This window comes from Thermobia domestica, chromosome 6, assembly GCF_964235325.1.
Source record: "Thermobia domestica chromosome 6, izTheDome1.hap1.1, whole genome shotgun sequence".
NCBI lineage: Eukaryota > Metazoa > Arthropoda > Insecta > Zygentoma > Lepismatidae > Thermobia > Thermobia domestica.
In genome coordinates, this window is record NC_137459.1 from 51,961,692 (window position 1) to 51,974,783 (window position 13,092).

Here is a 13,092-nt window from a genome sequence, read left to right on the forward strand (position 1 = left end):
TAAATAGAGACAAGCTGTTTTCCGAAAACGATTCAGGGTATCAAGATAAAATTCCATCACAATCCACAACACGCTACCAAAATCAGAAATAGTTGTAATTTACTACTACTTCCGAACTCAATACTGATTCCCGTAGAGCAAAAACGGCAAATGCTATCAAGATGCGGGTTTCTGGAATCGATTCAGCTTCCCAACAGTAGGTTCCATCTCCTCTCTTAACTCTCTATTGAATCTAGAAATGGTTAAAATTAACCGTTTTCAGTTTTAACATTTATCGCCATAGAGCAAAAAGAATAGTAGATAGCAGCAAGCTGTATTTTCAAAATCGATTCTGGATGTCAAGAGAACACACTAACAAAACCCACAACACTCTACCAAAACCTGTTGTTGTTGAAATGTACTATTACTTCAAGTTTGAATACTAATTTCTGTGGGAGTAAAAGCTGTACGAGTTATCAAGATGCAGTTTTTCGCAATCAATTCAGTGTCTTAAGAGTAGTTCTATCTTTTCCCTTAAGAGTCTTCATCCCGGCGAAATTAAAATACCGATAATTTTACAGTAATTATGTGATATCTTCAAATAGATAAAAGGTAATTGAAATATGGAACAAGAGCACCCTAGACATATTTTGCGTGAGGTACCGTTATCAAAAGTCACCTAGTAGCTTTCCGTTTTCAGCTGTTTAGAAACGCGAAAATAAATGCCGATTTTCAAAATGGCTCGAAAGCGAAAGCAGATAAGTGAGTCGTGATAACGGCTTCTCATGTAAAATAATATTATCTAGGGTGTTCTTGTACCACATTTCGATTATCTTTTATCTATTTGAAGATATCACATAATTACTGTAAAATTAGCGGTATTTTAATTTCGCCGGGATGAAGACTCTTAACCATCTACTCAAGCTGGAAGTACTGTAGTTCAAATTAACAAGTGCCCTATCACTGAGCTACGGGGCACCCCGAATAGATTAAGAGTTAAGATTTTTGATACCATGCACGAAAGAACTGTGTAGAAATCACAGTGACTCTGTGGAACAGCGCTCAAGCCTAGTGCGTGGTGTTCCTACTTTCGTCCCACTTCTCGCAATGTGTGATGGTGGAAGACAAACACTATGTGCGTGATCTTTCTCGGGGTCCTTCCGTTTACTTCCTCACTCTTAATTCCATAATTTCCTTTATTATCATCATCACCGTCTCCGTTAGCCTTGGAGTGTAAAATTGGGATGTTAAACTCAAAGCAAAAGAAAGAACTGAGTAATTAAGGTTTCATTACATTGATTTATACTTCCACGCGGCAATTAAAAATATCATTTTGATATTTATAGCTACAACATACCAAATTTTATGTAAAATGACTGAAATAATAATCTGTTGTTTGTATATTATTTAAACTCAAATTTCTCTTTGTGATTTAAAGTTACAAAACTTGTTAGCAATCAATATTTACATAAACATTTTCAAAATATAAAAATAACCAAGAAAGTTATGCCGCTTTTTGTGAAAGTTTGTCTTCAATTGGCCCTCACATAGTGAGTTGAATGCGAATGGAGATGAGGGGAGGTCCAGTTATTTGTGTGGGTATATCCAATACACTACCTGGTTGTAGCAGTTCAGTTACATCGTGAACTTCCGTAAGGACAGAGTGAACATGGGATCTCCACAGAGCGTCATAAGGGCGTGTATGTTGTACGAGTTCAAACTGGGATCAAACGCCACTGCAGCGGGGCGGAAAATATGCCAGGCCTTTGGCGAGGGTGTCGTGACTACGCCGACAGTACAGAGGTGGTTTAACAAGTTTAAGGAAGGTTACGAAACACTCAAAGACGCACCACGTACCGGAAGACCAACACATGTCCAAAATGAAGATTTTCAGGCAGCAAGTGAGGCGAAAAGTGGCCAGACATATGAGGAACTGGGACTATAATCGCCGTCATAATCGGTTGGCATCCCATGATCCGGTTCCAAAACAGCCGAAACCAGCAATGCACCAGAAGAAGGTCCTCCTGTATGTTTGGTGGACTGCTCGCGGCATCTTGCATGAGGAACTGGTACCAGCTGGTCAGAGCATCAATGCAACTGTGTACTATCAGCAGCTGAGCTGTGTTCAAGAAAACACCCATTCCTTGTACAATCATCTTACAAGTAAAGGGTCCAAATGGATGAATCGAGTTGCGGGATGGGACATAGTGCGTCTTATAGAGGATGTGAAAATATGTGCATATGCAAAGTTATAGCTGCTGAGAGCCATAAGAAACGGAGGGGGAGGGGGTCAAAGTTGCTGGGAGAAGGCCTATGCTATGTTATAGAAATACATCAAATAAAGTGTTCAGTCGTAAAAATAATGAAAGATGGACAATGCAAACAGTAGTAGTTGCACATATTGGCAAAAGAAGAATGGGCAGAGTAGATCATGAACCTCCGCCGCCATCTTGAAATCCGCCATTTTGAAATCTGTGATATTTTTGAAAAGGAAAGGTAGTCATGTGATATATCAATTAGGGCCAACATGTTCTCAAAAAGTCAATTATGGACATTGGTGATCGTTATCTGTACTTATTTGAAAGATTGACGATCATCTTTACAGTTATTTACGAAAATTTAGGAGACTGATACTCGTATGTTGAAAGTTTGGATTATTACGAAAATACATTCGACTGCAGTAGCCCACTTTTCATCCAGATATCACATGCTACGCTCGGCCCAAGTTACTTTTGCTTACGGAGGCGGACAAAGAAAGTTGAGTGAAAATATAGCAAGTTGTGAAAAAAAATTGTAGTCTACAGACAGTACGTTAAAATTGCATTCCAATCTATCAGATTTTATTGTGTTATGGTCTATATTAGTAAGTATGTGATTTAACAAAAGGTAGCTATATAAACTCTACATTGTTTTCAAGCAAAAGCGAAAAACAAAGCGGAAACGGTTCTTCCAGACCGGAACAGTTCTCTTCGGTACTATATGAAGCAAATCGGAAGTAATGTCATAAATAATAATGTACTAATATACACCTTAGATATCAAATTTCACTGTTAGTTTTCTTGGCTTGTAGATATCTTTAACTTAAATTTGTTTTCGTGATAATCCAAACTTCCATCATATTAGTATCAGGCTCCTAGATTTTCGTAAATAGGCCTAACTATGAAGTTGATCCTAAATCTTCCGAATAAGTGCATATAACGATCACTGAAGTTCATAATTGACTTTTTGAGAACATGCTGGTCCTAATTGACATATCACATGACTACCTTTCCATTTCAAAAATATCACAATTTCAAAATGGCGGATTTCAAAATGGCAGCGGAGGTTCATGATCTACTCTGCCCATTCTTCGTTTGCCAATATGTGAAACTACTACTGTTTGTATTGTCTATCTTTCACTATTTTTACGTCTCAACACTTTATTTGATGTATTTCTATAACATAGCATAGGCCTTCCCCACCAACTTTGACCCCTTCCCCCTCCGTTTCTTATGGTGCTCAGCCGCTATAACTTTGCACATACACATATTTTCACATCCTCTATCAGATACACTATGTCTCATCCCGCAACTCGATTCATCCATTTGGACTCTTTACTTGTTAGAGGACACCAGATCAAATCCCTATTAGAGGTGCAAAATGCACTTAATACCTTCTTCGTTTCACGACCCACCAAATTCTACCGCGATGGGTTCCATGGCCTTCCAGAACGTTGGCAGAATGTCGTCGATGCTTATGGTGACTATTTTTGATCTTCTAGGTACGTCTTGGGTGACATATGGATGTTCGAAGGTGGTGGGTGAAAAAGCGACAGAACTTTCTTGGTTATCTTTATAGAAATTTTGACATTTTGTAAAGAACTCACCTGGTGAGATTTCTTTCCTGTACAAACAATTTCAAAATAAATATCTCTCTTATTTTTGTCTTTCATTTCGGATGATGCTGGCCGAGCATCGTATCCACGAATATCCAGCACTGTATGAGGTTTCAAGTCCTTCTCTGTGCTATACAGAAACAATAGATTGTCCCGAAGTCCTGCCCAATACCTTCGGTACTGTTCCATAAAAAACCTCTTCTCTTTGCGTAAAAGAGGACCAGTTTTAGTGGCAGTTGCCTTGATATCCGATGCTGATACTGGGTGACTCCGAGTGACGGACGCATCATCAGCTTCGGGGTACTCCGATGACGATTGACTTTCTTGTGAAGACACTTCTTGAATTTGGTTTTCGGTCAAGGGTGAGTCGGCTGGAAATTCTTCGTACCAACCAGGTTCATCAGCTGCGGTTGACACAGGGTTATCACTCGGCACATAATCTTCGGCCTCTAAATAAACAAATATTATTATGCATTATGCGAGCAAAAATTTTGTTAAAATTACATATACGAAACAAGTTTCTTTTTATAATAAATTTCTAAAATGATACAGTATATATAGTCTGTCCGTTTCAAGAATTAACCACCAGCTCGTTTTGTGATAATTTTATCTCCAAACAAATGCATAATACACTTACATTGCGGAGAGGTGAGCTCAACTTACACCAGAAACAAACATTCCCCACTGCACCATGCACAATCAATCTGATTGGTGCAGTACCTGTTTTCTAAACAGTTGACTGCGTGTTATCACCCAAAATTGTATGTTATTAGCTTACAGTTAATGGTTAAAACGGACAGACTTTATTATATTTATTAACTCTCTGCAAACATACCCTAAACAAACTATATATATTGATTTACCTACTTGTTATTTAAATGATTATTATCCAAATGCTCATAATTTAAATGATTGCTCGAAAAAATATTTCAATAAAGGTAGCAAATAATTATCAAACAACGATAATTCAATACTCAAATGATGTGGAAGAAATTATTCGAAAAATTTTAACAGAAATTATACAAATGCTATTTACATGAATCTCTTAACTGAAATGGTTTCCTTGTAACATTATGCTAAAAGGCAACATTTTGTTTCAATGTCTCATTTGCCAGCAGCATTTAAAGGGAACTTGGAGCGCCGCCTTCAAATGCCAAGATGTCTGTCACGCTGTTTAGTGCCATCAAGTTTGTGTTCAATTGCAGAACTATTCATTAACTTTGATCATGGTTCTCTTTCATAACTAGTTTGTAACTGATAAATACTAGTTTATAACTGATATAAATAATTGTTTTACAATTGGATATAGAGGAAAATTGTAACAAATTGAAGGTAATAACTCAAGTATTTGCAAATACAATTATTAATATTTGTTCTAGTGTTTCTTTTTGATAGTTTGCAACTTGCAAAAACGGGATGTCAGGTTGTAAGTTTTCGTGAAACAGTCTCCAGATTATAGTGCACGAAACAAGTAGCGGCTAAGAACAGTTTAAAGAAGAAAGCAAGGTACGAGGGTGCTTCTAAAAGTTTTCAGCCACACACTGAACTATCACGTCATTGGTAATAAACCGTTCACGATATTTATGGAAGAAATGATCAGTTTCAAAGGTCTAGTTGCTTCAATACATAGCAAGCGTTCATTTGAATAAGTCGCTGTCTTGCATACTGCAAGAGAATGCTTCAGTCCATCCACAGCCTACATTTAAAAAAGCTTCATAAAAATTAAATGGCCAAAGTAAAGATTTAGGAAGAGGAATTTGTGAAATCTTCAATAAATCTGGAGAAAGAAATTCTTGATATGTATAAGTATTTCACTTTTGGGCAGCTGTCAAAAATGCAACATATACGGTAGTTGGCATAACACAATCTCTCTCAACTGCAAAGAAATATGGTAGCTTTGAAAGGAATTTGTTTAGAATCAAAAGTAGAAAATTAGGCCTATCTACCTACGAATTAATATTTGCAGCTGCAGCTGTAGCTGTAGCTATTGAGAAATGAATAATCTAGGTATTCATTATTGTATACTAGAGCTTAACATTTTAATTCATACGTCATTAAAATTTGTCATTTACGTGTAAATAGCTGCATTACAGATAGTCTAATTTGTAAAATCACTAATTTGTATATTTATCAAGTAAATTATTATTAGAACAGCCCACAAGCATTTTCGCCTCAAAAAATATTAAGAATATGCCTTTTAAAATTTTAGTAGGTCATTTTACGAGAAACCGCCATGTTAAGCTCACAAGTATACTAACGTAGTGTACATCTTCGCACACTACGCACTATGTACTTGCAGATTTGTGAACTTCGACATTTTGACGCACACTAGGTGGCGTCAGTTCCGGAGAGAAGCATACTTCGAATGTGTACTTGTATCTTTTGGGCACGGCCTTAGCACTGCAACCTTGGTAATACAGTCGTATGAATTGAATCATTTTTATGCAATAAACTATGCGAGCTCAACTCACAGCGACAGACCAAAGAAGTGTCTCCAACGAACTGACGCAGATAGATAATTGAAACTGATACATTATTTTTTCCATACATTGTACTATATTCCGTGAATGTCTTATTACCAATTGCGCAGTCAATAATAATAATAATAATAATAATAATAATAATAATAATAATAATAATAATAATAATAATAATAATAATAATAATAATAATAATAATAATAATAATAATTACTGAAAACCAAATTAGAGTTCATGTTCTAATCGTAAAGAAAATTACTATAAAATATTTAACGTTTTTCATTTTGCGTGATTTAACTCTTTCAGCGTTTTCTATGAAAAGCGCTAGAAAACATGATAGTTTTCACAAATTTCTAGTAGTTTACCTCTTGAACTTCCATTCATATCAAGGTAAGGCGGTGGTGTAGCATCATTGGCGAGGTATTGATGAAGACGGTGAAGTAAGTCTTTGCGTTTCTCTTCCGCTGTATCTGACAGTTTCTCTTCAACCAGTATGTCCTTAAGAAATTGGCTAACATCTGAAAAGCAAAAAGAATAATTTAAAATAGATTATATTTGGAGAATTCACGGGGTAATTATTACAATCTTAAGGTACTCACACAATAACATCTTTTGTATCACTGAAACTTTATTCATACGCCAAACGCGTAAAGAAGCGTTGGAGAGATAAATGCCCCTGCTCAAAAGAAGGCTCTTTCTAGCCCAGATACTATTTTCTCCTTAGAGCAGTAATTCCCAAAGTGGGGTCGGCGGGCCCTAGCCAGGGGGTCCGCGACACCTAAAAATTGAAATGTGTTGTAATAAAATGTAACTCACATCTGTTATGCAAGAAGTATTATTTTCAGTGACTAAAAAGAAAGCAACTAGAAATTATACCTATGTTTGTAAATTTAAATGTTTTCCTACTTTACTACATGTCTGTCCTGTGAATATGAAGAATTGTCTAAAAAGGCATTGCAACATTTGATGCCTTTCCCTACCACTTACTAATGTAAGCAGCCCTTTTTTGCTCTTGAAGTATTAAAACCTTAAAGCGAAATCGTCTTAATGTGGAATCGGACCTAAGATTGATGGTGACAAAACATATTCCAGATCTCAGTACAATTATGGAAAAACACAAAGAATTTTTTTCCCTCACATTAGTGACCCCACATTTGAGAAAATCTTTACCAAATTTATTTTCTTTTAAAAAGATTGATTTTCAGTCTTGAAAGTTACCGTATTTTCAATTGAAACTTCGTTCACTAGGAAACAATCATATATTTTCAGAATAAATAAATGATTGTATTATTTTTCTTGATTTTTCTTGTTAGTGGTAATTCTAATTAGTATGTTTTTAATACCACGTTAAATTTCAGGTAGCATTGCAAAAGGGTCCGCAAATCATTTTCCGAATGAACAGGGGATCCGCGTTATCGGAAAGTTTGAGAACCACTGCCTTGGAATATTGACAAGAAGAAGCAGTAAGAACCAACCAAAAACGGGAGAGAATGGAGTTGTCCAGAAGTACAGAGAAAAGTGTTGCCAGGGGGTACAAGTATTACCATTGACTCCACCATTGTCGAGATCTTTGTGTACCTGCCACCACTGCTTCAACAATGATCGGTTGTTTTGTCTGCTATCTATTGTCTGTTTGTCAAGTTTAGTGAGAATGAGAGAAACAAAGTATTATTACGTCATTATCGCTAGTAATAACTAGTAAAGCAATGGATCATTTTAAATAGCACCATTCATTTATAAACACGCTGTACAACTATTTAGTCATCGTTTGAAGTAAAGATTACTCCAAGTATTCTATCAAAATAATTATAAAACTACGAGGGAGACGTCCCTTCTTAAGTCTTACGTCAGAAACATTGAGGCAATTAATAGCGCAACTACCATGAATCACAGAGAAAACTCTGTTGAATTAGGCCTAAGTGTTATTCATGCTGTGTCAACTCATGTTTCACAGATTACAGAAAAGTAAAAAATAAATAAATAATGTTGACTTATAGTTGGACATTAGGTAGTCGAGTCTATGTGTTCACCCACCTGAATATAATTTTTCACATCTTGAAATTTCAGAACACATATATACCGGGTGAGGCATTTAAAACTGTTTTTCTGAATATCTGGAAAACTACAAATCGGATTTTAAAAAAGTTGTAATAAAAGTTGTTCGTCTCGAAGGGGGACATCCAATGATACCATACTCGACCCCCTGCCCCCACCCCCCGGGGGCGGGAGGGGGGGCAACTCTGAAATCTTAAATAGGAACCCCCATTTTTTATTCCATATTCTGATTGCCCGTGAAAAAATACGTAACTTTTGTATTGAACATTTTTTCGTTGCGTGATAGATGGCGCTGTAATCGACAAAAATCAAAATGGCTCACAAACATTTGAAAAATGAGGCATTTAAAACTGTTTTTTTGAATATCTGGAAAACTACAAATCGGATTTTAAAAAAGTTCTAATAAAAGTTGTTCGTCTCATAAAGGGACATCCAACGATACCACAGTCGACCCCCTGCCCCCACCCCCCGGGGGCGGGAGGGGGGGCAACTTTGAAATCTTAAATAGGAAGCCCCATTTTTTATTCCATATTCTGATTCCCCGTGAAAAAATACGTAACTTTTGTATTGAATATCTTTTTCGTTGCGTGATAGATGGCGCTGTAATCGTCAAAAATCAAAATGGCTCACAAACATTTGTAAAATGAGGCATTTAAAACTGTTTTTTTTGAATATCTGGAAAACTACAAATCGGATTTTAAAAAAGTTGTAATAAAAGTTGTTCGTCTCGAAGGGGGACATCCAATGATACCACACTTGACCCCCTGCCCCCACCCCCCGGGGGCGGGAGGGGGGCAACTTTGAAATCTTAAATAGGAACCCCCATTTTTTATTCCATATTCTGATTCTCCGTGAAAAAATACGTAACTTTTGTATTGAACATTTTTTTCGTCGCGTGATAGATGGCGCTGTAATCGACAAAAATCAAAATGGCTCACAAACATTTGAAAAATGAGGCATTTAAAACTGTTTTTTTGAATATCTGGAAAACTACAAATCGAATTTTAAAAAAGTTGTAATAAAAGTTGTTCGTCTCGAAAAGGGACATCCAATGATACCACACTCGACCCCCTGCCCCCACCCCCCGAGGGCGGGAAAGGGGGCAACTTTGAAATCTTAAATAGGAACCCCCATTTTTTATTCCATATTCTGATTCCCCGTGAAAAAATACGTAACTTTTGTATTGAATATTTTTTTCGTTGCGTGATAGATGGCGCTGTAATCGTCAAAAATCAAAATGGCTCACAAACATTTGTAAAATGAGGTATTTAAAACTGTTTTTTGAATATCTGGAAAACTACAATTCGGATTTTAAAAAAGTTGTAATAAAAGTTGTTCCTCTCGAAGGGGACATCCAATGATGCCACACTCGACCCCCTGCCCACACCGCCCGGGGGCGGGAGGGGGGCAACTTTGAAATCTTAAATAGGAACCCCCATTTTTTATTCCATATTCTGATTCTCCGTGAAAAAATACGTAACTTTTGTATTGAACATTTTTTTTCGTTGCGTGATAGATGGCGCTGTAATCGACAAAGTCAAAATGGCTCACAAACATTTGAAAAATGAGGCATTTAAAACTGTTTTTTTGAATATCTGGAAAACTACAAATCGGATTTTAAAAAAGTTGTAATAAAAGTTGTTCGTCTCGAAGGGGGACATGAAATGATACATCCTACCATTCGGGTGTTTGTTTTGGGGTTGTCTCTTTGCCTCTCACACATCTTCATTGTTTACTGAACAAACGAACAAACGTTCGAAATGGTTTCCCTTTTCTGCAATAGTCTACACATTGCAAGTAGGGATAGGCGCGAGTCGAGCTTAAGCTCGAGTCGAGTCAAAGGTAATTTTCTGGAGTCGAGTTCCAAGCCGAGTCACTGTTTTGAGCTCGAGTTTCGAGTCGAGTCGAGTTTGATAAATGGCTCGCACATTCAGCTCTTTTTAACTCGTTTTTAAATTATGGCCTGTTTAGACTGGAAAGCGAAAGCCATGAGAAATGTAAGCAGTAATGTCGAATACTTTTAATATTTCTCACGACAGAGGTACATCTGGTGGGGGTACGTTTAGTATATGTCATCTCGTCTCAAAAACGAGACAACAATAGATTTTTATAACAAGATAGCTTCAAATTTCGTGAGCACCAATATAAGTATATACTGTAGTTCTTACCGTCTAGGCTTAGACCTGCACGGTCTACTTTTTGAGCCCCAGAAGAAGCCGAATCTGCGCAGTGATGTCAATAGGCTCGGCTGGAACTGAGCTAACAGCTCAAGCCGGCTCGGTTGGAATGGAAAGCCATCGGCTCGGTTCAATTGAGCCGGCTTGGTTGGGACGAGCCAGCGACTCGGCACAATTGAACCGATGCACAGTGGGAGATTTCATCGATCTAGGGGAACTTTATTCAATGTATGATGCACATTTGAATGGTGCAGGTTTTGACGTTTCATTCGATTGAAATATGCGATTTCTTTGATAAAGAATGTTGTTAGTGTATTATTTACCAAAGAAGTAACACATGTGTGAGAAAGGTAAACACAACAGTGCATTACACTAGGTAATCAGGACAATAAACAAGAGTCAGCGTGCACGCAAAACTGACGGTAAAAATAAGTTCTTAGTCTTAGTCACTGCTCTGTTCGGAATGATCAGAGGAATCATTCACATAAGGCTCTTTTAACGATCGTAGTACCTCGGACATTATGTCTGAACGTTTGGTTTTGGCAGGAGCACGTTTATTAGCAATATATGGATCAGGTGATGAGCAATCTATGAATTAAATCCGTGTTGGTATTCACTCTAGATAGTTTTCTTATAAAGAGTCCCCTATATTTCTTATTGTTATTGTTTCGAGCCTCCTGTGCTTCTTCGGGAAGCTAGCCTATAGGTAGAATACTCTCCCGTGAAATAGGACTTTGAGTACGCTTACGGACATATGATACCAAGAATACTTTTATACATTTCCAAAATGCAAAGAGCGCACTCACTAAATATGTATGTACCAGTCAGAAAACCACAATTTCAACATTCGAAAATAACGGGAAATCGCTTAATTAAGTCGACATTTACCCCAGTTATTTCGGACGATTTTTCAGCATCCCGAAAAAAACTTTCGGGGTATATTGCCATCATTGGTATTTCCTGCTTGTTGTTTCGGGATATCTACCAATAGTCCGAGCTCACTACGAAATTTTGCTTCGACACGTTTCTCTTTTATTTCATTTTCATCCGATTTTCTTTGCCTCCTACATGCCATCCTTTAATGTCTAGGCGGTAGGCAATATGAAGAATCCACTCCCTAAGATGTATTCAAGAATAAGCCGGAGAGAGCCTAAAAGTCAAAAATTTCAGATCTGCAGTTTTATGAGCAGGAATACTAAAATTATCCATTTCTTTTGGTGTCGCTTCACATAAATAACACGTTTGGGTAGACGCACATGAAGATACAGAATTACACAGTTTTCCATCAATCATGCAAAAAATAATCTTAGGGCGAAAGAAAAATTCCTTGTCTCCTACAGTGAGTTTCTCGAATTGGTCTTCTGCTTTCTCGACTTCGTTTTGTAAAACTTCAAATGTTTCTTTTGCAAACACAAAACTTATGGGATGACAGTATCTAGTAGAGAATGGAGCGGGATTTTGCCTAATGACACAATTACGATTGTTAGTGACACTATACAGTTGAACAGGGACAATAGATATACCAAACAAACTCTCGTCAGTTGAATGCTCATCTAAAAGGTTTGGCGATACATACTTTATTGCGCACCATCACAGTCCCCCTTAATAACAATGTTAATGTTGCGAACATCTGACAAATTTCGAAACTCATCTTGTGTTTTACTGAGTCTTCCTATGGTATTATCAAGAAGGGATTGTACCGGTATGTCAACGGAAGTTTCTATGATTTTTATTTAATCTGGATAACAATGTTGCTTATTATCTATAACCTTATCATAGGATGGATACATTTTACAGCCTGCTTATTTTGCCTCATCATGTACGACATTTTACTGGTTTTTCGAAAGATTCGCATCAACTAGTAACGCCAAAGCTTCATCTTCTGATAATTTCGCTGGAACTGGAAGTGCAGCGCTTGGAGATTTCTTGATTTTCGTTCCCCGTGTGGGCAAGAACAACAAATTGATTCTATGTTCTTTAACTTTTCTACTCTGCACTTTTGAGGTACATTTTCGGTCTACCGCGCTTATTTTCAACAGAAGTATCCGTTGGCAGAACAGGCACTATGTTGAAGTCCACTTCATTTTCCAACGACATTGTATTGTCTTCTATCAACCTCTTCTGGTGCCGATTGGCTTTGTCCCGTTTAACCAGTACGTATATCATTAATACATTTTCTTATTCTTCCTGGCGAACTAGTGGTAAGTTCCACTACCAAGGTTTCTTCTATTATGCAATTTGTTAAACCTTCCAACTGCTTTATTCACGCATGTTGTTCACACACATCTAATATAGCTCGCCATGTAAACACGGGAGAAATTTTTACACCGCGTCTTCACGTTTTTGCGCAAATTTGCGCAAGGTTTCTCGATTGTTTTCACTTCTAACCTCAACAAGCTTTCAGGTGAACTTAATCCATAGGCTGAACACCACAGAGCACCTACTTAAAACCTTGTTTCTAATTCCCATATAACATTTTTTCCACACGTTCACACACACTTTTCTTCCACGCTATCCCCCAGGAACC

General features: G+C 37.2%; 1 protein-coding gene across 1 annotated transcript in view; it reads right to left on the reverse strand.

Moving 5' to 3' along the window:
- The window catches only part of LOC145687987 (uncharacterized), a 110,974-nt gene that overhangs the window by 16,009 nt on the left and 81,873 nt on the right, over positions 1 to 13,092 (reverse strand). Inside the window, exons 2-3 of the mRNA XM_081761631.1 lie at positions 6,699 to 6,851; positions 3,845 to 4,302 (exon numbers count right to left, since the gene is read on the reverse strand). Of these exons, the coding sequence (XP_081617757.1) occupies positions 3,845 to 4,302; positions 6,699 to 6,851 (611 nt within the window). The remainder of the gene's footprint in view (positions 1 to 3,844; positions 4,303 to 6,698; positions 6,852 to 13,092) is intronic.